Here is a 26,813-nt window from a genome sequence, read left to right on the forward strand (position 1 = left end):
AAAAAAAAAAAAAAAAAAAAAAAAAAAAAAAAAAAAAAAGATTGTGATAGTAGTTATGGATTTTTTTTCTTATATCAGGATGTTGGGTTTTTTCTTTCTTTTTTACTGTTTTATTTTTTTGTCAATCGAGTTCTTCATTTACGGTCTTCTATAAAGTTCACTCCTGCTGCTTCTCTAAAGGTTTATCTGAACGTGAGAAACTGCAAGCCTTAGCTTCTGCTTTGAAAGTTTTGATTAATTGCATATTTTACTTCCAGAACATACTCTAAGGTGTGGCCTTGAAGTTCCCTACCTGTACAACTTTTAAGTCTGTGGCAAGAATGGGTGACCAGAGAATAGTAGGTGCCTAGTTGATCAAGCAATAAGTCCCATCAGAAAAAAGGCCTTATATGAGAGGCTACATGTCATGTCGAAGGATTAACCTTAAGTTAGAAGATATTTGTGTAATTTATGAGTTAGTATCCAAGCTGAGAATAAATGATATCTATTACTTTGCTTGAGTAGGAGTGTCGAAGGATATTTGTGTAGCAGTTGACCTCGTTATTTGTCTTATTGATTTATTTAGATTTACTTACCTAATGTCTAGGGATTATTATTTAGATTTAGCTACCTAATATCTAGGAATTTATCTAGGAATTTATTTAGACATATGGTTACCTAGTATCTAGGGTATTTAGACACACAATTCTCTAGAAATTAATAAGAAAAACAACAAGCTAATTTAGACTTCCAACACTGCATGTTGCTAGCATTCGTTAGGTCTACCTCTTGACTAGAGCCTATTTTTGTAGTTTCCTTTCATTTTTGTGAGCTTCTTTTGTGTGCACTCTTGTACCTCTTTCATTGATTCTCTATAAAAGCTTTGTTATTCATCAAAAAGAAAAAAAAAAAAAAGTCTCGTCATAGACGGCTATATATAGCTGACATGGGAGAAAAAAAGGCTATAGTTGTTACGTTTAAGTTATTTTGATGAATGGTTGGCTTTTTATTTGTTCCTAAGTATTTTAATTTTTAAACTTCTGATTCAGGTAGGATCCTTTGCTGCATTTGTTGTGAGACATAGAAAACTGGTCGGTAGAGGCAACGAAGATCTGCAGCACATTGCTCATATAATAATCTTAAATATGGTGTGTTTTCCAATTTCCTTTTCTTTTGTCAGATTATTATTATTAATTTTTTTATGGTTTTCAAATTATCATGTTATGGTAAGAATAGTGAAAATAAACTATCACATGGTCGTTCAGAATACTGATCAGTGTACCTGATAAGTTTACTTCTACCATGGGGATCGGTTGGCAACCTTTACGTGAACCTGGAATTGCATCTATAATTACTATTCTGTAACGTTAATCTGTTAGTTTCTATTTAACTTCTTGTGTCTGTTATTAGGAGAATAATTTCCATGATCATTTGGCTTGCAGGCTATTGGGATAATGTCTAGAGGCATCGATAACTGGGGACATGTAAGTTTGAGAGTAGACAATATTTATTCATTTATTTATTTCTCCATTGAAGACTACTATACTGTTACTGTTTGTCAATAAATGAAAACTTTATTTTTTTTTTTTTTTAGTTAGATGGAATTAGACAATGCCTGGTTGTCATAAAGATTGCTTGATATTGTTTAACCATTGGTAAACTGCCTCAGCATCTCGTGCAAAACCTGAGTCTGGAAATGTTCAATAATTGGAGGCTGAGAAGCTTTAGACCTCATTCATTCAATTGCTTCATTTGGTTTCAGTCATACCTCATTCATTCAATAGTTCTAACCCAAAGCCCAAAAGATGCTGAAATAAAAGAGTGAGTAGAACCTAACTAAAAAGGCAAGTGTATTGATAGTGTACCTATCACCACTGCGTTAATTTTAACGCATCTCGGCTAGTGGTATTGCGTGCTCTCCCCTGCTGGCAAGTTTGGGTAGAAGCCCTGACACCACTCAAACTTGAGGGTTGATTCCCACCTCCCTCATGGTCCTTTGAGGGTAATTATTTGCCATGTGACCCTCTTGGCCACATCTAAAATACGCACCTGAGCATGTCAAACATCGACCCCAACGATATCTACCACTATTAGTTCATGGGAAAACCTCACGAAAGAGTTAGAGAACTCAGTTCTCCTTTGAAAATGTCGAATTCATAGCGATGCAAAAATTGGGAAAACTTAAAACACACTGGGGAATTAAGGATATGTCAAGCAATTCTCTGCTTTGATGCTGGATATCAAGGATATGTCAGAGAAGGACAAAGTGTTCAGCTTTGTCGAGGAAATGCAACCATAGGCAAGAACAAAATTTATGAACACAATGATCAAGATCTTGTCGTTGCATTTGCTGCCGTAGAGAGACTCTTGAACTTTGTTGGTGAAGCGGGCTTTCAAAGGAAACATACACCATCCCAAAACATCGAGAATAGACCTTTCAAACCTATGGGTTAGAGGAATGATAGCACAAACAAACCTATGGGTTAAAGGAATGATAGCACAAACAAGGAACTATCAAATAACTTATTTACAAGCCTTAAGTACAAGGAGGTAATGACCCAAAAGCCAAACTAGTGGTAGAAAAGGAAGAGGACCACGACACTCTAAGAATGGGAGTGTTGAAATTTTTATCAACCATGTTAAAGAAAGTTGATCCAAAAGAAGTATTCGAGAAGGGATTGATGTTCGATGCAATAATCCATTCTTGGCCTAGTAAGAGCACTTTAGTGGACTCAGGTGCGACTCACAATTTCATCTCCGACTAAGAAGCCTGTAGATCGGAACTCAAGATAGAAAGAGACTCTGGCAAAATGAAATCTCTTAACTTAGAGGCCCTACCCATCATGAGTATCCAAGAGAGTCTCTTTTAAGGTTGGGAGATTGGTCAGGAGAGATGGTTCTCGTCGTGATTCTTATGGATGACTTCGAAGTCGTCCCAATGCCACTAGCGAAGTGCGTAGTAATTACCAATTACAATCCCACAGCGATCTTTGCAAGCATCAAATAATCGAGTAGATAAAAATGATTTTCGTATTCCAATCAAACAAAGGGCTCTTCTAAGAAGCGCCCACATTCATGGCCATATCGATGGTAAAAGATGTAACAAATACAAAACCTGTCCCAAGTGAAATCAAAGATGTCTTGCACAACTATGTCGATATAATGCAAGATAGCTTACCAAAGACGTTGCCCTCTCGTCATGACATTGATCACGAAAGTGAGCTCCTACCAAGGGTCAAACCCCAGCAAAAAATGCATATTAGATGACTTCTAAAAATGTTTGATTAATCCACCACACCTAAATGGTGTGAAAGTTATCTTATTTATAATCAAATAAATTACAAGGATATGGAAAGAGTAATAGGTGGAAATAACAATAAATGGAAAGATACTTATAGTAATAAGATAAATATTAGATATTTTCCTTGTAATAAAATATCAAATATAATATATATGGTAAACTATAATTTATAACTAAATATCCTAAACACCCTAGATATTTTCTTTATAATAAAATATCAAATATAATATATATGGTAAACTATAATTTATAACTAAATATCCTTGACACCCCACCGCAAGCTAAGCGTCAGATTTAAACGAACGTGAAGCTTGAATCTAAAAAATTCAAAGAGGTTGAGAAACACTTTTCGTGAAGATGTCAACCTGTTTCAGAGGAGGCGCTTTCTTGGCCATCGAAAATTGCAAAGGGATCGCCGCTTAGCGGCGATGCAGCCTTGGCTTCGGTGAGAATATGTCTAATCCATGAAGAGGGATTGTGTCGATTAGCGACGATGCTGTCTTGGCTCTGGTGAGAATATGTCTAACCCCAAGAAGTGGAAGGGGAAACCTAGAGCAAGGGACAAAAAACAATGTTGAAGCCGGAAGAGTCACCACATTGGGCAAAGGAGCCAATTTTCGCGAGAAGGGCTGTCGGAAGAGTCGCCACATTGGGCGAAGGAGCCAATTTTGGCAGGAAGGGCGGCGGCAACTTGGTCGTCAAAGAGGCCAGTGCGGCACCCAGATTCCGAAGGTAAATCTCTACAAAAGGTTGATGGGCTTGTCGAGATTCCGTATATTTCTAAAGAGAAGAAGATCTTGAGATTAGGGCTTCTGTGAAAGATAAAAGGTTGATTGGGAAGAAAATAAGAGAGACTATATTGGCCAAGGGGAAAACCGATTGGGTTGGAAAAGATGAGGTTGTATGTACAAAGTATGACGAAAGGTGATTTGGAGGTCAATAGGGTGGAGCCGAAGAGTAATCAATCGGCTCCGCCTGCGGCAGCCATGAAGACTGCCCCTGCGGCGTCAAAGCCAACAGGGGTGGTGGAGAAGAAGATTAGAGGATTCAAAAGCCATTGAAAAGAAAGGATCGGGGTTGTTAAACCGAGAGGGCTCTGATACCATAAGAATGTTTGATTAATCCACCACACCTAAATTGTGTGAAAGTTATCTTATTTATAATCAAATAAATTACAAGGATATGGAAAGAGTAATAAATGGAAAGATACCTATAGTAATAAGGAAAATATTAGATATTTGCTATTATATTGGTAAACTATAATTTATAACTAAATATCCTTAACAGCTTCACCAGCTACAGTCAAACTAAGAAAGCAATTAGACTAGTTATTGACTGCCGTGTTTAGTTTCCCCATAAAGGTGTCATATGGGTTCATTGTTACTTCATAAGGAGAAAAATGGGACAGTGCATCGACTATAGAGCTTAAAACAAGGTGACAGTACGTAACAAGTATCCCCTGCCAATAATATCTAGCATGTTTGACCAACTTTATGGGACTAAATACTTTCACAAACCTGAACTTGCAATCAGGATATTACCACAAATCATAAACCCCCAAGTTTATGATGTCTTCTATGTTGTTAGTTTTTCATTCTGAGTTGTCTAGTCATACAATTTACATTAATGAGAAAGAGAAAAAGAAAAAAAAAGTGAGTAATGAGAGAAAGATCTGAGATTCAGCATGCAATACAACCGGCCAGTTTGATAATTTCACCTTTGTAATGACGTAAGCAAAAGATTAACATTTTATTCCCTCTTGTTGACAGTGAATTATCTTAATATAAAATCTAGTTATATTTTTTAGCTGAATGAAAAATAAAATAACCATTTTTTTTTTTTTTTTTAGTACGAGATGAGAACTTGAACCTCAAATCTCGAAAAAACAAGTGATGTTTTAGTTGTTGAGTTATGCTATAATGGAGATCGGTGCAAGTCTAAATTAGTTTGCTGTTTTTCAGAGAGTATATGTGCCTTTTATACTAAAGAAAGGCTATCTCAATACAACTCAATTCTTAGATGCTAGGTAACCATAAATCTAACTGAATCTCTAGAGTACTAATAAATCTAACTCAAGTCATAGATACTCGGTAATAACAAATCTAAATAAATTCATCCCTAAATAGAGATAAATGGGGGAGATCAACTACTTTACTTATTTACACAAATATCTCTTGACTTTTAATCCTTCAACATTTCCCCTCAAGTTGAGTAATAGATATCATTCATTCTCAGCTTGAATACTAGCTTATGAAATAGTAAGCTATGAAATCTTTTTGTTGGCACATTTGTCTCTATTGAAGTCGTGAAAGCACAAAACTCATACATACTATCCCCTTGGAGCACTTCTACAAGCATTGCTTGCTTATCTCATGCTCACTCTCTTGAAGTACTTCCACAAGCATTGCTCGCTTTTCTCGTTCTCACTTTCTTAGAGCACTTCCATGGGCGTTTCTCGCCTCTCTGGTGCTCACTTTTCTTGGAGAACTTCCACAGATGTTATGCCTTTCGTGCTCACTCCTCTTAGAACACTTCTAGGAGTGTTGCTTCCCTCTCTCGTACTCACTCCTCTTAGAACACTTTTACGAGCGTTGCTCACCTCTCTCATGCTCACTTTTCTTGGAACACTTTCACTGACGTTACTTCCACGAGCCTTGCTTTCGTCTTTCGTACTCACTCCTCTTGGAGCACTTTCACGAGTTTTGCTTGCCTCCCTCGTGCTCACTCTTCTTGGGTTGGGTTAGGTCTTGGAGACAATATATGCTAACTTAGGCTAATCCTTGGATAGAGAAAATAAAATAATATACAATATGTCTCTTTTTTTAACAAATAATTCAGTTTTTTTTTTCTTCTTTTTTTTTTTTTTAATATGACTTGTTACTTCTTATTTTATTATTTTATAAAATTGAAAATATGCTGCTACAAAAGCAATGTAAATTTTTACACATTATTTTGTACTTTTCGCTCTAGTTGAGGAAAAGAGTATAATAGGCGGGTTTATATGGGTGCATGTGGAACATAGCTTAGAATGGAGTATGATTATGCAGGAAAAATTGCATTTGAAGTACCTGCAGTTTCCCTTGTTATCTGTTGACTTGACCGCTTGTGATTTATTTGAAATGAATATTTTCTTCTGAGAAATTTTCAAGTCAACTAATTACATGATGGAAATATTGGTAACATTACTAATATTATTGGGATATGAGCAAGGGTAGAGTGGTAATTAGCTAAGCAGTTTAGTGGAGGAAATGAGATTATATTTTGAGTGGTCCATCCAAAGTGGGTGGATTATGGGAGAGAGATAGCCCTCTCCAAAGGCTTTTGTTATATTGTAATCTATTCTTTGATGTTGCAAGATTTTTTAGTGTGTTTTCTTATATTCAGGTACCTAATACAGCTTTAGAAAAGAGAATAATTATGCAGGAAAAACTGCATTTATACCTGCAATTTCCGTTGGTATCTATTGACTTGACCTTTTTATTTGTTTGGGTTGAATACTTTCTTCTGAGAGGACTTGCTTCCAAGTCAATCAATTGGAAGACGGAAATTTCTTTTAAGATAGTTGTAACCGCTCAAATCCACTGCTAGCAGATATTGTCATTTTTGAGCTTTTCCTCTCAGACTTCTTCTTAATGTTTTTAAAATGCGTCTGCTAGGGAGAGATTTCCACCCTCTTATAAAGAATGATTTGTTTCCCTCTCCAACCGATCTCCAACCGATGTGGGATTTCATAATTCACCCCCCTTTGAGGCTCAGCATCTTCGCTAGCACTAGTTATCTCAAAATCCACCCCTTTTGGTGCCCTGAGTCATTGCTGGTATTCGTTCTTCTCTTCAGTCGATGTGGGATCTCACAATCCACTCCCTTCGGGGCCCAGCGTCCTTATTGGCATTTGTTTTTCTCTCAAATCGATGTGAGATCTCACAATCCACCTCCCATCGGCACCCAGCGTCCTTGTTGGCATTCGTTATTCTCTCCAATCAATGTGGGATCTCACAATCCATCCCTTTTAGGGTCCAGCGTCCTTGCTGACAAACCACCCAGTGTCCACCCTCCTTCGAGGCTCAGCGTCCTCGCTGGCACACCGCCCGGTGTCTACGCCAGCAAGAACACTGGGCCGTTATTGCAGTTACTCTGGTAATAAAATCACAATGAGGGGGAGGATATTTGGATGTGCCTTTTTCAATATCTTTAAAAGTCTTAAGATCTGAATTTTTTCAGGAATTGTGCAGCATAAACTTGAAGGAGTAAATGCAAAATTTACTTTTGTACTATTAGCTTGTTATATATCTTCTTTCATTTCGATCATTTATCCTCCTAAGCTTATGAAATTGTCACCATTTTAACTTCGTTAATTATACTTTGAACTAAAGAGGTAAGATGAAACCTTTAAAATAGTTACAATGATGTTCCAATAAAATCTCTTGTTTTAAATAAGCCTAACCATTTCCATATGAAACCTCTTATTAAGTATTGGAGCATGCAATTATTGGAGTGATTTGTGCAGTCATTTCTAAATTTAATTGATCCGAGTAAAATGTGAATTATTATGGATTCAAACTTTTCTTCATTTCAAGCCTTAAACTGTCAAATGTTGCAAAGATGGTTGTATGTGAAATGTTGTTGTGGTGCTGATTTTCTTCCTTTGATATGTCAGCTTGGAGGATTTCTAGGTGGGGTAGCGGCATCGTGGCTTCTTGGGCCTGCCTGGAAGCAGGAACCTTCTTTCAACAATGGCCGAAGAACATTTACAGACAGGGCTCCAATTTTTTACCTCATCAATTGGAGAAAAAGAACCTAGATGAGGTTAGTATCATTTTCTCAGCATTTGAATGTCTTGTATCTCTTGGAAAATTGCATTCTCTGTAAGCTTTTTGGTCAATATAAATGGGGGGAAAAATTGTAGAAGCATCAAGTTCTAGTTGCGAAGAATGTGCATGTACAGATGTACTCCTAATATTAGCCTTGCAAGGTCTACTTTTCTATAGTTTTAGGCCATAGAAACTGAAGTCGGTGTATATTTTGATTTGAAAAATGGTTGTGTCCCAGCAACGAATTTGATCATTTTGGCTCAATAGGGGTGTTTTATGACCCGATAATTTGACTAATTTAGACTATTTAATCCAATTCAATTGGATGGTGTTAGATTTGTTTTTGCCTATTGAGTTGGGTTAAATTTTTAAAAACTAAAAATTTGGTTTGGTTTGCAAATTGACATTTTTTTTACTGGGTCAATTCAACCGATTCAAAAGTAGGGTTACAATTCAACTTAACTTATCATTTAAAAAAATATGGTTACAATTCAAATCTTATCATTTAAAAAAAATTAAGATTATTCAACCTTAGTGATGTATTGTGATGTGTTATAACTTGTAAATATTTGATATTAAAATTTATGAAATTTTAATTATTAATGTAACATGTATGGTGGGATAAGTAGAATATTTTTAATAATTAAAAAAATTAAAAAAAAAACAACCCGACAACTCAACTTAACTTGAAAAATATAAGGTTGTAAACTCTATTGGGATTGCTCCGGTGATTGGTATTTAGATAATTATTTGGTATTTAAAAATGAAGTATAAAACTTAAATGTTTATCCTTATGAGATGTATACTATTTTTCTCAAAAAAAAAAAAAAAATTGAAAAGTTAACATATTTGGATAGAGGAATCTCTCTCCTAAAGTTTTTTTTTTTTTACGCAATATCTACCCCTCAAAATTGTGAATAGATATGAAAATATTATTACTAAATAATACAGATTTAAGAATAAGAAATAAAATTGAGATTGAAAATATTCACAATCTTTAAATAGATACTATCTTCGGAATAAATAAAGTATACTACTATTCAAATTTAACGAATATGTAAGATATATTCCCTAACTAATATATTGTTCAAGATTATGAATATCATAGGTTCCTCTTACATATTCCCTATCTAATATATTCTTCAAGATTACGAATATCATATGTTCCATAACTAATTCAAATTAGAAATAAGTTGCATTAAATTCTGAAAAATTTTCGCTTCTTTAATTTGTTTCGTCATATTTCAAGTTTTGCCTAAAAAATTAAATGAATAATGGTCAAATTCCCAAAGCGTTCTTGTTTTTATAAAAAGATTTTTTTTATCATATTTTCATAACTCGTCCATGTCAGTCTACATCGTAATCTATACTTCAAGCAACTCAAAAATTAAAATGATACACATCTAATAGTCTCCTTGTAACTGCATGACTGGTAGGCTATCAGTGACTTCTCCCCTGATCCATGTTTCTTAATGTTAGACGAATACAACTCTCCACAATGGTATGATATTGTCCACTTTGAGCATAAGCTCTCATGGCTTTGTTTTGGGCTTTCCAAAAAGCCTCATACCAATGGAGTTAGTATTCCTCACTTATAAACCCATGATCATTCCCTAAATTATCCGATGTGGGACTTTCATTATCCAACACTTAAGACTATGCATTCTATTTGGGCTGAGTTAGTCAATTCCATGGCTGGAGTAAATTTAGCCTCTCATAACGATAAGTTCATTTAACCACTTTCTACGGGTGTAAGTCACTCATCAAGGTTTACTCGAGGTTCTAGGTGCAATTAAAGCATTGGTTCCTATTCTCTTTGGTCCTTATAAATCATTACACTATCTAGTATAATTCGGGGTGCTCTCTCAGTCACGGGCTCTAGAGAAGATCTAATATAACAGCCCAAATCCATTGCTAGTAGATATTGTTCGTTTGGACATGTTACGTATCGTCGTCAACCTCATGATTTTAAGATGCGTCCGCTAGGGAGAGGTTTCCACACCCTTATAAAGAATATTTTATTCTCCTCTCCAACCAATATGAGATCTCACAATGCACCCCTTTCGGAGCCCAGCATTCTCATTGACACTCATTCCCTTCTCCAACCGATGTGGGATCTCACAATTCATCCCCTTTCGGGGCCTAGCGTTCTCGCTAGCACACCGCTCGGTGTCTATCTTTGATACTATTAAAAAAATGTTAAAAGAAGAAAACAATTTAACTTGAGGGAAGTGGAAAAGTTGAAAATTAAGGTTCAATTAAGTATTCGAGGTTTTCTAGCATTAACATTGGTACCTTAGCATTTTCAATTGAGCGCACTAGCTTTGATAAGAGGACATGATCCGATCATGTGACTATTTATTGAATATAAGGAACTGATCAAGGTATGCCTGAAGATGGTTTCGATGAACGACATATTAAAGTTTGGATGAAACTGCAAGTTAAGTCTAGGTTTCATCGAACCATTGTAAAACTTAAAGAAATAGTTTGACAGAAGTATGAACTTGAAATTAATGTCATGCGCTGACATGTCGACTTGGATTTCAAATGAAAAAAATCAAAACACCAGCTTGCTTGCCTACATTAAGATTGAAATCTTGTTGTGAAAAGACAATCAATCAAATGGAAATAGTGAATCAAGATCTAGATGGATCCCTATCTTTATCTCTATCTACGGGGATACCGCTACATATGGATAGAAATCGATCTAGACGAGACTCGAAACGGATAGATATGTCATGTAAGTGACCTTACCGTTGGAGTTAGGTATTTGAATGATGTATGATAATTTATGTCTATGGCCCCTGCATGCACCATATTGTTTGTGCTATTTGTATATGTTTATGTAATGGCATATGATGCTAGCATATGTATGCATGTGATATTCATTACGCCATGTAGTAAATGAAATGAATTACTATATACGTCATGTTATGTATTGCCATGTAAAGTTATGTGATGGATCATATGATGACTGTCATGTAAAATGATCATATATGTACGATGTCATTGATGAAAGAAAAAATGAAATGATGTTAATGTTCTGCTATGAATGAAAAACATGGGGACTTCATGCATGAATGCACATATGTACGATGTCATGACTTGATTTGAGCTACTCGAAGCACGAATCATGACATAGACCCCACGGATGGGATAAAAATAAAAATAAAAAAATCGCTTTTAAAAATAATGAAACTCAAAATAAAAATAAAACATAAAACATACATAAAGTTTATACATATATATTTACTTTACAAAATATAAGTTTTAGTTCAAAATACAAAAAGGGAAACAATATACAAAATACGGGACCAAGACAAAAGACACAAGATCGAAGGAGACTCCTAAACATAGGTTGTCTCTATGACCGTCTACTTCAGATCGCTCCCTTCCTTAACTAGCATCTAGTCATTACCCAAAAAGGTATAAAGAACTAGAATGAGTATAAAATACTCAGTAAGTAGCGTGTTTATAGGCTCTTGATCATGTACACGGCTGAAGCTAAGGTACAACATTCTAATTCTAATCATAAGACATTATACATGCGGGTTTTGTCTGGACTCTAGATTTTGAGGCTTTGATCAATAGACTGCCTAAGCCCAAACTTATGTGCTTATGTAGTCCCTCACCCTAGGATAGGTTTAAGGAGAGTGAATTTCATTAGGTTGTCTACTTCATTTTTCACACACAATATGTAGTACTAGTCTTGATCTTGAGGTTACTAGATCACATGGTCGGTAAACATCATGAACCTAAAAAAAAAACCTATGTTTGAATTCGACTCATAACAATCTTTACATTTCTCATCCATTATAATACAGTTTGAGTCTGACATCCTACAAAACTGAGTATGGCATCCCACCAACTAAGGTTATAGTGTACTGCATATGTGGGAGGCAACTTATGACACAAAGCAAATTTGAATCTCTTACCTAGAATGGTACCTAGCTATCTAGGCGTCATATTAGGCTTAGTGTCATGATTATGCATTTTTTGGGCCTTGACTTACTTGGTTAGTCTACTCATAGAGCTAAAAGTCATAGATTCATAATTTTTTACTCCAACTAGTCCATCGTGGAGAGTTATGAACACATTCTAATGTTGTACATACGTGTTATTCTCATGCTTAACCTTCTTAAAACCATGCCTAAATTATTTACAATATCATAAATAGGTGTTAGGTAAAATTTCATTATCATTCGGAGTTCATTAAGACCATAAAATATCATAGAAGGTATAATATGGGCATTTTCGTCATTTTTAACTTTATCGTCGATTTATACCCTAAACATGCTCCTATAACCTTCCAATTAAGCACCCATCATGAATTCATAGTATAAGATCATATTTTACGATGTCATGTACTGTAAAGTTCATTTAGTGGATCAATTTTATAATTTACTTGGTTTTAGACCTTAATAGGTAACTACTTGTCACAATTGCACTTTGATGGCAGCGGACTTACGATTGTGCGACATTCACTTCCTAGCAACAAGTGAGTTAAGTCTATTCGTTCTAGAGTCGCCTACAACCAAGCAACGTATACTCGAGAAGCTCTGGCCTCAGTTGAAGAAGAAAGTTTTAGAAAACGGGGTAGAGAGTTCTGAGAGTAATATTTAAGAAATTGAAATTAGTGTTATATGGGAATGTAAGCAAAAAGCAACAATATCGGCTTATTACATATAACTATTGGGTAGGGAGAAGTTGACAACTTGTCACAATCGCATTTTGGTGGCAGCGGACTTGCGATTGTGCGGCATTCACTTTCTAGTAACAAGTGAGTTAAGCCTATTCGTTCTTGCATCGCCTACGACTAGGCGATGTCTGCTTGAGTCTCTGTCCTCGATTCAAGAAGAAATTTTTAGAAAACGGGGTAGAGAAATTTCAAAAGAGAGTTTTGAAAGCAAGATTTGAGAAATTGAAATTGATATTATATGAGAATGTAAGCAAAAAGACAACAATGACTTACTCCATATAACTATCGGGTAGGGAGAAGTTGACAACCGTAAATCGTCTAATTAAGGTTCTTAACATGTGGTTCTTGTCATAATTTTACTATATCCTCTTAATACTACCCAGTGATTTCTACCCATAATTCTTGAGAGAAGAAATGACTACTTACTGATTCTATCGCGCGTTCAGGGACTCGGTTCAAGTTCTTCCCAAACTCAAATTTTCTTAAGTAGGTCCCATTTTGTGTTAGATTTTAAAATCCATTAAAATTTAAGTGAGATCTTATTATTAAGAGAGTTAATTTGACTAAAAGCAATGAAGGGTTCAGAAGAATCAAGGCGTGGCCAGTTCAATTGAACTACCCACGTCATTATTTTCTTCCAAGGAGACGTGCACGGTCTACCTCTAGCCCCTGAAACTTGAGTTTCCTAGCCCTTTACAATGCTCCTCTCGTATTAGTTTCTTTACAAAATCTCTTGTCCTAACATCCATAAGTGTCTAGGAATTAGTTCAATTTCAAATTTCACACTATAACTCGAATTCGAATTGAATCTTTTAATTTTTACCCATCATAACTCATATTTAAGAACGGAAATGGGCGAATATGTTTTGGGAATTTTCCGCCTTCGACTCCTACAAAAATATATGAGGCCGCCTAGTGGTTCATGTATGTGCGCGTGAATTGTGTATAGAGAAGTACTATACATTCAACGCTACCCGAAAAAGAAAGTAGAGCCCAAAAAATAGTCACGAAAAGTAAGTCCCACCATAAACCATGTTACATGTGATTTCATTTTTCGACTTCAACAGTAAAGTCACTTACTAAATATTTTTAAATACTCAAACCACATTTAACATATTCCCAAGTAAAGCCAAAACCCGCAGGTACGCATGATGACATCAACTAAGGAGGCAAAGTCACATAAGTTATATTTCGACATTTACGTTATAGTCTTGACGCTAGAATAGGACAGCAAAATTTATTTCTAAACTTTGATAAGAGATGTTGTTTTCCTGTTTTCAGCTATATTAATTTTATAACGCTATTATATGAATTTATGAACATTTATATTATTATTATTATTATTATTTTTTGTATAATCTATAATAATAGTTATCTAAGAGTTAATAAAAAAAAATGAAATAAACTCTATCTTTTTTTAAGCCTAATTGTTTGTTAGAAAATTTTAAATTAAAATTAAAAAAAAAAAAAATTTATATTATTAATTAATTTATATTAAAAAAATGGAAAAAGAAAGAGGGGAAATCCAAAAGAAGAGAGAGAGGTAATCGTCCCTCCCAAGTCCCAAGCTTTCAAATTTTGAAAAATCCAAACCTCCCTCCCTCCCTCCCTCTCTCCCTCTTTTTTCCTCTCCCAAACGTCTCTCTATAAGCGCGCTCCCAACACCAGCCCTCAGATCCGTCTCCATTTTCACTCTTCTTCCTGTGTTTTCCCCCCTCTAATTTCATCTCCATAATTGTAAGCTCCTTCTCCTTCTTCAATCTCTGCAACTTAATTTTCATTTCATGCATTTTGCTTCGATTCGTGTTTTTTCTGGTGTTTTTTTGTTTCCTAACTCTGCGCCGTTTGTTTTCGTTTCAACTCTTTTCAAGATGTTCTTGCATGGATCTCATTTTCAATTTCGATTTTGTTTTCCTTTTCATTCGTTCAGCTGAACAACTGTGCGATTTCTACTAATCTCTTCGCCATTTTTTTATTAGTCAAGTTGTTCGTTTCTTCATAAGATCTGCTAGATTCTAATTTATCAGGGGAATGTGTTCTTTGTCGGATTGCAATTCTAACAGCTTTTGGAGGAATTTGAAAGAAAACATGGATGCATTTTTGTGTAGTTGTTGAGTATAGGTCGTGAATTAGTCTCTGTAATTTCATGCAATTTGCTGAACTATATGAACTTTTGTTGAATCAGTCAGCTCGAATGATCGATGCTCCGTATGGTTCTTATTCACATAACAATCTGTCTTATATTTGTTCTCTCAGAACTATATGAACTTTTGTTGAATCAGTCAGTTTGAATGATCGATTCTCCGTATGGTTCTTCTTCTCATAACAATCTTTCAGATATTTGTTCTCACAGAATGATAATGATATGAACTTTTGTTGAATCAGTCAGTTTGAATGATCGATGCTCCGTATGGTTCTTCTTCTCATAACAACTGTTTGATATTTGTTCGCACAGAATGGATTCACTCCCGGACGCTATTTTTCAGTACATTTTGTCGCATATGAGCAATGCTCGGGATGTGGCAGTCTGCAACTGTGTATCTAAGCGATGGAAATACTCAACACCATACATTAAAAGTCTCTATTTTCCTCGCAATTCCTTCGACAACCATTCAGGTGGGTTGAGTCCCGACATCATCATTTGGAGAATAATATCATCCATTGTTCACTTAGAGGAGCTTGTTGTTTATAGCCCATTTTCTGGTGCTGGTCTTGCTTCATGGCTGTCTAGTGTTGGCCCTTCGCTTCGACGTCTCGAGCTAAGAATGGACAATCTGGTTGATCTTCAGGCTTGTCAAGATAGCCATTCCAAGTTAGAATGCCTTAAATCTGCAGCAAATTTGGAGTCACTTAAATTATGGGGTGTCTTAATGACACATTCACCAAGGTGGGATGTGTTTCAAAAGCTAAGAAACCTTGAGATTGTTGGTGCTAAGTTAGATGATCCTGCTTTGAACACGGCTCTTCGTGCATGTCCTAATCTATCCAACTTATTGCTCCTTGGCTGTGAAGGCCTTACTTCAGTTTCAATTGAACTGAAGCATTTGGAGCAGTGTAAGCTGGATTTCTATGGCTTGGGAAACTGCTCACTTATGATCAATTCTCCTAACATTCAACTCCTTGAAGTTCAAGGCTGTAGCTGGATTAGAGCCTGTGGGACAAGTTCCTTGAGAAGTCTGTCAATATCCAACAATACAGGTAATCATCATAACTACAAATCTTCTAACTACACGAATTATGCTCATAACACTCGATAATAGAAGCCCTTTGTGAGATCCCACCGTTAGGAATCACGAAGCTCCATAATGGTATGATATTGTCCACTTTGCTTTTGGTTTCCCAAAATGCCTCATACCAATGGAAATGTATTCCTTACTTGCTCTCTTGTTGTACATACTTGAAGTCATCAATATAAACCCTTAGCCAATATTCTTTCTTGCATTTTCTCTCTTTTATTCTTTATATTCATCTAGATCGAGTGTGTGCGTTGTTGTGCGGTACTATCGGTTGGAGAGGGGAAAAAAGCATTCTTTATAAGGGTGTGAAAATTTCTCCCCAGCAGACGCATTTTAAAAACCTTGAGGGGAAGTTCAAAAGGAAAAGTTCAAATAGAACAATTATCTACTAGCGGAGGGTTTGGGTCATTACACCTTTAATCATGATAGTTACACCCTTAATCATGATAACTTAGTTTTTTATTTTGTATGAAACCTTTGATTCAGGAAGAGTTTACATGGTGGATTTTGATCAGCTGGTTTCATTGGAGTCATTGTCCATAAGAGGAGTTCAATGGTGTTGGGATGCAATAAGCAAAATGCTTGAATTAGGGAGTGAGGTGAAGCATCTTTACATGAAAGTTGAGTTCACTGGAGACTTTGATGCACTTGAACCTTTCCCAGAGATTGACTTTGTTGAGTTTTTCAATAACCATCCAAAATTGCAAAAGTTTGACATTCATGGAGCCATGTTTGCTGCTCTTTGCCAGAAGAACAGCCTTAAAAATGTAAGTAGAATCACTGCCATTTATGGCAATTTGTTCTTGAGATGGATTTCTTGGCTTATAAATTATGTTCTTTTGGGACTCAGGTGGATCCAGACTTTGTAATCTCGTGTTTGGAGGAAGTATCGGTTTCGGTTAGATCGCCGTTGAATGCCGAACAGAAGATGAATACTCTCGAATCGTTGATAAAGTATGGCAAGAATTTGAAGACTATGGTAATAAAAATTCTTCGGATGAAGAGTAGCCATAGCAGTGCAGATGATTTCTTTGATGAGATTTGCAAGTTTAGATATTGGAATCGCAAGATCGTTCGTATTGAATAAAAGCATAAGTGAGGCACTTTTTCTCTCGTTTTCTAATTTTAATTGATCATTTACCATTTTTATTCTCTAATTACACAGGTTGACCTGCTGAAATGTTTAACTTGACTTGATTATTCTCTAAGAATGAAATCATAAGTCAGTTCTAGAGTTATTCGATGGAACCATCAATTAAGGATGTTCAGTTGATGTTGTTATGGATGTTAGCTTGAGAACTAGTTTAGGTTGTAAGTTTGAATTCATATTGGTAGGGAAGAAATATAATTTTTTTTTTTCATTTTTATTGAACAACAAATTTTTTATTCTCGAAGGACTAACTTGTAAAGTAACATGCTTAGTGGTATCGTGTATGCTGCTCTGTAAGCCCATAAAGCATTGTCTAGCTTGAAGGACTAACTTTTTCCCGTTTGAACTTTATCTCAATTTGACCATTGATGATAAGGTGTAGCTACTTGTGTTTAACATTGTACCTTAGGACATCTTGCTAGTAGGACATGACATTGGACATCTCATCTAGGTGATGGAAGTATGAGACCCATTATGACATTTTACTCATGAGATATGGTGCAGGTTATCGTAATGCACCAAACAGGTCCTAAGGTAATGCACTGCGTGGTGGGAGGTCGTCGTAAAATCCTTCGAGTAATATCCTCTTCTAGGTGCTTAAGTCATTGCGACACTCCTAGAAGAGGAACATGGCATCGCAATGAACTGTATGGTGGGAGTTCGTAGTCACTTAAAGTATAGTAGCATGGCACCAAGTAGACTTAAGTATCATGACTTTCGGGTATGGAGTGTGTAGGGTATGAGTTTGCATGGTCCTAAGGTATGTTAGTTCTTGGGGCATGGTACGTGAAAAGCTCTAGGTATACTTGATTCTTATAGCAAGCAAACCCTATTCATGGTACATGTATGGCCCTAAAGTAAACCCAAGCATTCTCATGGATACACTCATGTCATAAGTACTCAGGAAATCTTAAGGATGACGGTGACCAAATGGAGAACTTAAATTCTTGAAAATCCTAGTCTTAATTAACAGGCCATTATAAGGTAAGTTTTCACATAAATCATGGTTGGAGCCCCAAACATGGTACGATGGTCATGAAAATTTACTAATTCTTTTAAGTCATAATTTGGGGTCATGTATAAAGTTTCATATAGTTTGGAGGTCTTTAGGGTCATGAATCGTAGGTAGATTACATTAGAGGCATTAGGGTTATTTTACACTGCTACTTACTTTCGATACTTAATCTTGTCCACTGACCACATAACTTAATGTATGACCTTAATGTGTCATAATATTGTTGAAATTAAAACTTCATGAGAAGCATAATTCATTTGGTGGGTTATTTTATTGTTACTAATTTTCGAGCAAAATGCTTGATTTAGTTCCTTAACTCACGGTTCTTTGTTTGTTTCTTCCATATTTCATTAGTTCCTACTTAATTTAAGGTTTATTTTAAATTCCAAACAATTTCCACTAGTATTTCTTAAGGAAAGACCAAATTGGCTACTAACCTCTTGGTCAATGTTTGGGTCCTCAATTCTTGAGTTTTCGGCATTCGAAGTACTCCAATTTTTATTTGGTAGGCTTCTTGGAGTGTCTAGTTTCTAGAACCATTGAGAATTTTATGAGAATTGATATAGAAGGAATTCAATTAAATGAAAATTTGAGGGAGGTTAAATTTGGGTTGACGTGTCTTCTTCCTCCCGTAGGGGAAGAAGAAGCTTTTGCCGTTGGCACCACCTTCTGAAAAAACATTTCACAACTCATTGTAGAACATTTCTCCCCCTTATTCCTTCGTAAAACTTAAAAATGGAACAGGTTAGGTTATGGAGCCTGCTTATTTATATCTTAGCAACAATTATACATAATAAAGCTATATATGGTAAATGACATATAGTAAATTGTGATTGACATCAATAAATTGTTATGTATAGAAAAAAACTATTTCTAGTAAAACTATATATGGTAGATAGTATTTCTAGTAAAACTATATATGGTAGATAGTTATATATATAATAGATGGTTATATCTGATAAAGTTATACATAGTAAAGTACTCAACCATATATATCCCCAGCTTTGAGGAGGTATTGTATTCTTTATTTTCTCTTACTTAAATACATGGAGTCATCAATATAAACCTTTAGCCTATATTCCTCCTTGCATTTTCTCTCTCATGTTTTTTGTGTTCATCTTGATCAACTGTGTGAGATGTGCGATCCTAACAACTTAAATTAAAACGTTGATTTGATGTCATTTTTACTCGAGTCATGGGATATTGATGTTGCCGCAATCAGCAGTTCCCAAGGATCTGATAAACTGAAGTTTGATGAAAATCAAGATATTGTTCTCAGCGAAAGTATTCGCAAACGGGAAATTGGAGATTCATCAAGCAATGCTCTAAGTGTTGAGTGAAGGGGAAAAAGTAAATCAAAGAGCTCAAACAAACATGGGCGATCAAAATCAAAGAATTAGGGAAAATCTCCAAATAAACCCAATGTAATGTGTTTGAGCTATGGAGAAAAAGCAGAATCATAAGTTTGGAGATGATGATTCTATATATACAACAGAATATATTGAGGATGCTTTAATCCTTAGTGTGGACAGTCCGACTGAATCCTGGATATTGGATTCAAGTGCATTGTTCAATTCGTCTCCAAATAAAGAGTTGCTTCGAAATTTCAAATAAGAAAATATCGGGAAGTGTATCTTGCCGACAACAAAACCTTGGAAATTGAAGGGAAGAGAGATGTCTCCATTTAAACTTCAACAGGAAATCAGTGGACATTACAAAATGTCAGATACATTATTGGTCTCAAGAAAAACCTGGTCTCTATTGGTTAGTTGGATAACACATGCTATGTAGCAGGGTCTGGAAAGAGTTCGTGGAAAACTGTGAAGGGTGTCATGGTTGTTGCATGTGGCACAAAATTCAGAACCTTATACACTACTATAGTGTGTAGACATGGTTGTTGCTGTTGAGAGTGCTTCCAATTCAAGTCTATGGTACAATAGACTTGGTCATATGAGCGTCAATTGAATGAAAATGCTGACTGCGAAAGAAGATTTAGAAGGCTTAAAATATGTTGATATGGGTCTTTGTGAGAGCTGTGTCATGGGCAAACAGAAACAAGTTAGCTTCACAAAGGTTGCTAGAGAACTAAAGAAAGTGCGGTTGGAAATGGTCCATACAAACGTTTGGGGACCATCTCCAGTTTCATCACTTGGTAGATTAAGGTTCTACGTTACCTTCATCGATGATTTCAGCAAAAAGGTATGAATTTATTTTCTGAAACACGAGTCAAATGTGTTTGCCACCTTCAAGAAGTGGAAAGCTGAAGTTGAAAATGAGACCGGCTTGAAGATCATCAAATGTGTTTGCCACCTTCAAGAAGTGGAAAGCTGAAGTTGAAAATGAGACCGGCTTGAAGATCATATGTCGGAGGTCAGACAATGGAGGAGAGTACAACAAATTTGAGTTTAAAACATTTTGTGCAGCTGAGAGAATTAGATTAATGAGAACTAAAGAAAGTGCGGTTGGAAATGGTTCATACACACGTTTGGGGACCATCTCCAGTTTCATCACTTGGTAGATCAAGGTTCTACGTTACCTTCATCGATGATTTCAGCAAGAAGGTATGAATTTATTTTCTGAAACACGAGTCAAATGTGTTTGCCACCTTCAAGAAGTGGAAAGCTGAAGTTGAAAATGAGACCGGCTTGAAGATCAAATGTCTGAGGTCTGATAATGGAGGAGAGTACAACAAATTTGAGTTTAAAACATTTTGTGCAGCTGAGAGAATTAGATTAATGAGAACTAAAGAAAGTGCGGTTGGAAATGGTCCATACAAACGTTTGGGGACCAACTCGAGTTTCATCACTTGGTAGATCAAGGTTCTACGTTACCTTCATCGATGATTTCAGCAAGAAGGTATGAATTTATTTTCTGAAACACGAGTCAAATGTGTTTGCCACCTTCAAGAAGTGGAAAGCTGAAGTTGAAAATGAGACCGGCTTGAAGATCAAATGTCTGAGGTCTGATAATGGAGGAGAGTACAACAAATTTGAGTTTAAAACATTTTGTGCAGCTGAGAGAATTAGATTAATGAGAACTAAAGAAAGTGCGGTTGGAAATGGTCCATACAAACGTTTGGGGACCAACTCGAGTTTCATCACTTGGTAGATCAAGGTTCTACGTTACCTTCATCGATGATTTCAGCAAGAAGGTATGAATTTATTTTCTGAAACACGAGTCAAATGTGTTTGCCACCTTCAAGAAGTGGAAAGCTGAAGTTGAAAATGAGACCGGCTTGAAGATCAAATGTCTGAGGTCTGATAATGGAGGAGAGTACAACAAATTTGAGTTTAAAACATTTTGTGCAGCTGAGAGAATTAGATTAATGAGAACTAAAGAAAGTGCGGTTGGAAATGGTCCATACAGACGTTTGGGGACCATCTCCAGTTTCATCACTTGGTAGATCAAGGTTCTACGTTACCTTCATCGATGATTTCAGCAAGAAGGTATGAATTTATTTTCTGAAACACGAGTCAAATGTGTTTGCCACCTTCAAGAAGTGGAAAGCTGAAGTTGAAAATGAGACCGGCTTGAAGATCAAATGTCTGAGGTCTGATAATGGAGGAGAGTACAACAAATTTGAGTTTAAAACATTTTGTGCAGCTGAGAGAATTAGATTAATGAGAACTAAAGAAAGTGCGGTTGGAAATGGTCCATACAGACGTTTGGGGACCATCTCCAGTTTCATCACTTGGTAGATCAAGGTTCTACGTTACCTTCATCGATGATTTCAGCAAGAAGGTATGAATTTATTTTCTGAAACACGAGTCAAATGTGTTTGCCACCTTCAAGAAGTGGAAAGTTGAAGTTGAAAATGAGGCCGACTTGAAGATCAAATGTTTGAGGTCTGATAATGGAGGAGAGTACAACAAATTTGAGTTTAAAACATTTTGTGCAGTTGAGAGAATTAGATTAATGAGAACAATTCTCGGTAAGGCAAGACAAAATTGTGTTGCAAAAAGGATGAACAGAACATTGAATGAGTAAGTAAGAAGCATGAGGATTCATTTTAGACTACCAAAGACATTCTGGGCTGATGCTGTGAACACAACAGCCTATTTGATCAATAGAGGGCTGTGAGTACCCTTGGAGTTCAAATTGACAGAAGAAGTATGGACAGGAAAAGAACTCAAGTACTCTCACTTGAGAACTTTTGGCTGTATTGCGTATGTTCGTGTTGATCCAGAGAAGAGAGACATGCTTGATGTTAAGGATGTGAAGTGCTACTTCATAGGCTATGGCTCTGACATGTTCGGATACAGGTTTTAGGATGACAAGAATAGACATTGTGATGTGACCTTTGATGCAAATGTTCTTTTTAAGGACAAAGAGAAGATAAACTCTTAAACTAAGAAGCAAGTGGGAGTTGAGCTCGAGTTGTAGAAAAACTCATCCAATGATGCTACAATAGAAGCTCAAGAAACTCATGATCCTATTGCTGAAGAACTAGACGTGGAGCAAGTTACACCTGAGCAGGTGTTGAGAAGATCATCCAGAACTATCAGAGCACCAGATAGATATTCATCTTCATTACATTATTTGTTGTTGACTGACAAAGGAGAACCAGAGTTCTTTAATGAGACCCTACAGGTGGAAGATTCAACCAAGTGGAAGCAAGTCATGGATGATGAGATGAGCTCACTTGAAAAGAATAATTTGTGGGCGCTGATTGAGTTACTACATGAAAGAGAGCTTTGTTGAACAAATGAGTGTTCAGAATCAAGGCTAAACTAGATGACAGACGGAGGTTTAAGACTTGGTTAGTAGTTAAAGAATATTCACAAAGAAAAGACATTGATTATCATGAGATCTTTTTTCCTATTGTGAAATTAACTACTATTCGAATTCTATTGAGCATTGTTGCATTGGAGAATTTGCACCTTGAGCAAATGGATGTACAAACAATTTTTTTACATGGAGATCTAGATGAGGAGATCTATATGCAACAACCAGAAGGGTTTAAGCTCTATGTGCATGAAGTTTGACTCCTTCATGTGCAAGAGTGGTTTCCACAAGAGTGAAAATGATTAGTGTTGTTACCTCAAGAAATAAGCTGATTCTTATATGTTTCTACTCTTGTATGTTGATGATATACTGATTCCTCGATCAAGTATGAGGGATATAAACCACCTAAAGGCAAGCATATCTTTAGTATTTGAGATGAAAGATTTGGGTGCAGCGAAGCTGATTCTTGGGATGAGGATTTCTCGAGATAGATTTGCTGGCACATTAACTCTATCCCAGGAGCAGTACATTGAGAAGGTGTTGTCCAAACTTAGGATGAATGATACTAAACCCAGGACTACGCCTTTGCCAAATCATATTAAATTGTCAAAGGAGCAATCTCCCAAGACAGTTGAGGAACGTGAGCACATGGCATCAGTTCCGTACGCGTCTGCAGTTGGGAGTTTGATGTATGTTATGGTCTGCACTAGACCTGATTTAACACATGCAGTGGGAGTTGTTAGCAAGAACATTGGGAAGTTGTGAAGTGACTTTTGAGATATCTGAAAGGTACATCCAATACTTCACTTTGTTACGACAATAGTAAAGTAGTTCTGCAAGGTTCTGTGGATGCTAATCTGAGTGAAGATGTAGACTCTAGGAAGAGCATATCTGGATATATCTACACTATAGATGGAACAACATTGAGTTGAATGTCTAAGCTTCAGAAATGCGTTGCTCTTTCATCTACTGAGGCTAAGTATGTGGCAACAACGGAAGCTGGAAAAGAGATGATATGGATGACAGACTATATAGAAGAATTAGGCAAAAAGTAGCACAAGAAGATTCTTTATGCATATAGTTAGAGTGTCATACAGTTGGTGAAGAACTCAGTCTATCATTCAAAGACAAAACACAACAGATGGTAATACCATTTCACTCGTAGGTTAGCGGAAGAAGGTGATATGTGTTTGGAGAGATAGAGGGTGCAAAGAATCTATCAGACATGTTGATAAAATGTGTTGATGTTGGAAAATTGAGGTTATACAAATCCTTAATTGGTATGGTGCAGTGAAGATGATGATGGTCGTTTGAGAATGAAATTCTTGGTTGACTAAATCAGTCTTTAAGTTGGAGAATTGTTAGGTTATGGAGCTTGATTATTTACAGCTTTGTTAACGGTTATAAGTAAAGCTATATATGGTAAATGACATATAAAGTAAATTGTCATTAATAGTAAAGAGCTATATATAGAAAAAAAAATTATATTATGGTAGATAGTTATATATAGTAGATGATTATATCTAGTAAAGTTATATATATAGTAAACTGAACGATATATATTCCCTTAGGCAGAGTTTTGGAGATGTACTCTATTTATTTATAATCCTATTGTACATACGTGAAGTCATCAATATAAACCTTTAACCAATATTCCTCATTACATTTTCTCTCTTCTGTTATTTGTGTTCATCTGGATCGAGTGTGTGCGTTGTTGTGCGATCCTAATACAACAAGAGTTAGACATAATTTTCTTACTTTTTCATGTACTGTATCTTGAGTTATATCATGTCCAAATTGGATTAAATCCTACTTCCTCGCCGGAGTCGACCCACTAAAATTTCTTATTGGTTAGAGCGTTTGGGACCTTTTCAAGACACGACTTGTGATGTCCCACATTGGTTGGGGAGAAGAACAAACCACCATTTAAAGGTGTAGAAACCTTCCCCTAGCAGACGCATTTTAAAGCCTTGAGGGGAAGCCCGAAAGGAAAAGCCCAAAGAGAACAATATCTGCTAGCGGTGGACCTGGGTCGTTACAGTTGGTATCAGAGCCCTAGGTTATAGATCTTGTAGATTAGCCTACGAAGTAGGCTTGGCATGTTCCACGATCCAATCACCGATGCTCCGTCGTTGTTAGGTACACCTTGCGTAGGATGAGGGAAGGACAGATATTTTTGTGATATATTTTATGTGATTGGCTTTAAATATTGAGTGTCATGATACTCTATGATTTTATGTTATGATGTGATCTTGTGTCAATGCATGTCTTTATGTTACGACATTTATGTTTTTTTTTCCTTGAATTATATAGTGGAATGTAAGAAATGTTATAAGTAAATCATAGACTTGGATAGAATTATTTTCTTGGTTTCTAGAACCATACCGCACAGAAGGCATAGAAGTGGTATGAGAGGGAGAGGATAACCTCCCATTAGGAGATGGGGAAGAAGAGAAGCCGAAAGAACATCTTTCCAAGAAGGGTCGACTACTGGACCCTATGCACTCGAACTACCACTGAGGGAACCTCCTCTACAAGTTGCACCCCCTCCTGAAAATGCACCCCTCCTACAAGCTACACCCCCTCCTAAAAACGCACCTCCCCCACAAGTTGCACCCCCTCCTGAAAACACACTGCTCCCTCAAGCTGCACCACAAGCAAGATTGGACCCCACCACACGATTAGTGTTGGAGTCACTCCAGACGACGATGCAAACAATGTTGGCCACACAACAGACCACATTGTTAGCTATACAACAAGTCGCAGTAATGGCCACGCAACCAGCCAATGCAATGATCACACCACCGGTTGATGCGGCGGCCACACAACCGGCCAAAAACCCGCAATCGGACAGGGGGGCGAGTTGGTTAAAAGACTTCAGATGGTATGATCCCCGTCCATTCGTCGGTTTAAAGGAAGATCCCACAGCAGCTCAGATGTGGATTGCAACCATGGAAACGACCTTTGAATCAATGAGATGCCCTGACGACCGTAAAGTAGCGTGCGCGGCATATGTACTGCAAAAAGACGCAGAAGTGTGGTGGGCAGATAATAAACAGAATATCAACCCGAGAGAGGGGATCACAACGTGGGAAACCTTTAAGGAAGCCAACCTGAAATACTACTATCCAAAGGAAACCCGTATAAAGAAACAACAAGAATTTAACCACCTGACCCAAGGCAAACGCACGGTGGATCAGTATGATCAAGAATTCATGAGATTAAAGAGGTTCGCACCGTCACTAGCAGACATTGAAGAGAAACAGACGGAGAAATTGTGTTGGGGTTGAACCCGAAGACCCATTGCATGTTGGAGGCATTTAACCCGAAAAGTTACAAAGAGGCCCTGAGGACGGCCAAGGCCCTGGAGGAACCTCCAGAGGAGAAAAAATCGGAGCCAACGACTGCCGTAGGAAAGAAACGCCCCGTCGTGGCTAAACCCATGGAATTTCAACCGCCACCCTAGAGACCTCGACATCAGGACAGGCGATCTGCTCCGCCCCTAGTAACTCGAGACCTAGTACCGGAAAAACCTCAGTGTCGCGAATATGGGAAACAACATTGGGGCAGATGTATGGCAGGTTCGAGGGTGTGTTATAGGTGCGGTTGTGCAGGTCACAGGGCTCAATTCTGTATTGGAACGGACGTGGGAAACCCAAGGGGACCCCCTAGAGATGTGGTTATACGAGAACTCACCACGCAAACCTGCGCACCGACCAGGGCATATGTAACGACCAGTAAACAAGCGGGAACGTCTGGCACTGTTGTGACAAGTACACTTTCGATACTAGGACACTTTGTATTGACATTATTTGATTCGGGTTCTACCCATTCGTTTGTTTCTTTTCCATTTGTTAGTCAAGCAGGGTTTGTAGTAGAACCCTTAATGCATGTATT

The 26,813-nt window shown here is 36.8% G+C and overlaps 3 protein-coding genes across 4 annotated transcripts in view; all 3 read left to right on the forward strand.

The window, feature by feature from the left end:
• The window catches only part of LOC111467054 (RHOMBOID-like protein 10, chloroplastic), a 14,164-nt gene extending 5,820 nt beyond the window's left edge, over window positions 1-8,344 (forward strand). The window contains exons 7-9 of the mRNA XM_023111836.1: window positions 1,029-1,127; window positions 1,422-1,463; window positions 7,938-8,344. Of these exons, the coding sequence (XP_022967604.1) occupies window positions 1,029-1,127; window positions 1,422-1,463; window positions 7,938-8,081 (285 nt within the window). The 3' untranslated portion in view covers window positions 8,082-8,344. The remainder of the gene's footprint in view (window positions 1-1,028; window positions 1,128-1,421; window positions 1,464-7,937) is intronic.
• A 6,044-nt stretch (window positions 8,345-14,388) lies between these two features.
• Window positions 14,389-17,348, forward strand: LOC111467046 (F-box protein At1g10780-like). Of its 2 annotated transcripts, none has more exons than XM_023111828.1 (4): window positions 14,389-14,527; window positions 15,176-15,988; window positions 16,513-16,793; window positions 16,877-17,348. In XM_023111828.1, exons 2-4 carry the CDS (start codon window positions 15,247-15,249, stop codon window positions 17,111-17,113), a joined length of 1,260 nt encoding a protein of 419 aa, XP_022967596.1. In that variant the 5' UTR covers window positions 14,389-14,527; window positions 15,176-15,246; the 3' UTR covers window positions 17,114-17,348. The 2 variants fall into 2 exon arrangements, with proteins under 2 accessions (XP_022967596.1, XP_022967595.1); XM_023111827.1 differs by having other exon boundaries at window positions 15,246-15,988; window positions 16,877-17,347.
• Window positions 17,349-25,684: 8,336 nt separating this feature from the next.
• On the forward strand, window positions 25,685-26,206 carry LOC111467107. The gene has a single exon (XM_023111894.1). It carries the CDS (start codon window positions 25,685-25,687, stop codon window positions 26,204-26,206), a length of 522 nt encoding a protein of 173 aa, XP_022967662.1.
• The last annotated feature ends 607 nt before the right edge of the window (window positions 26,207-26,813 follow it).

Source organism: Cucurbita maxima, unplaced genomic scaffold, assembly GCF_002738345.1.
Source record: "Cucurbita maxima cultivar Rimu unplaced genomic scaffold, Cmax_1.0 Cma_Scf00032, whole genome shotgun sequence".
NCBI classification, from domain to species: Eukaryota; Viridiplantae; Streptophyta; class Magnoliopsida; order Cucurbitales; family Cucurbitaceae; genus Cucurbita; species Cucurbita maxima.

What these genes read in the sequence shown, in the direction of transcription:
- LOC111467046 (XM_023111828.1), top strand. Translation starts at nt 15,247, where the DNA reads ATGGATTCACTCCCGGACGCTATTTTTCAGTACATTTTGTCGCATATG. An exon ending in GTCAATATCCAACAATACAG is followed by an intron (nt 15,989 to 16,512) that starts GTAATCATCATA and finishes CCTTTGATTCAG; the next exon opens with GAAGAGTTTACATGGTGGAT. An exon ending in AGAAGAACAGCCTTAAAAAT is followed by an intron (nt 16,794 to 16,876) that starts GTAAGTAGAATC and finishes TTTGGGACTCAG; the next exon opens with GTGGATCCAGACTTTGTAAT.
- LOC111467107 (XM_023111894.1), top strand. Translation starts at nt 25,685, where the DNA reads ATGGCCACGCAACCAGCCAATGCAATGATCACACCACCGGTTGATGCG.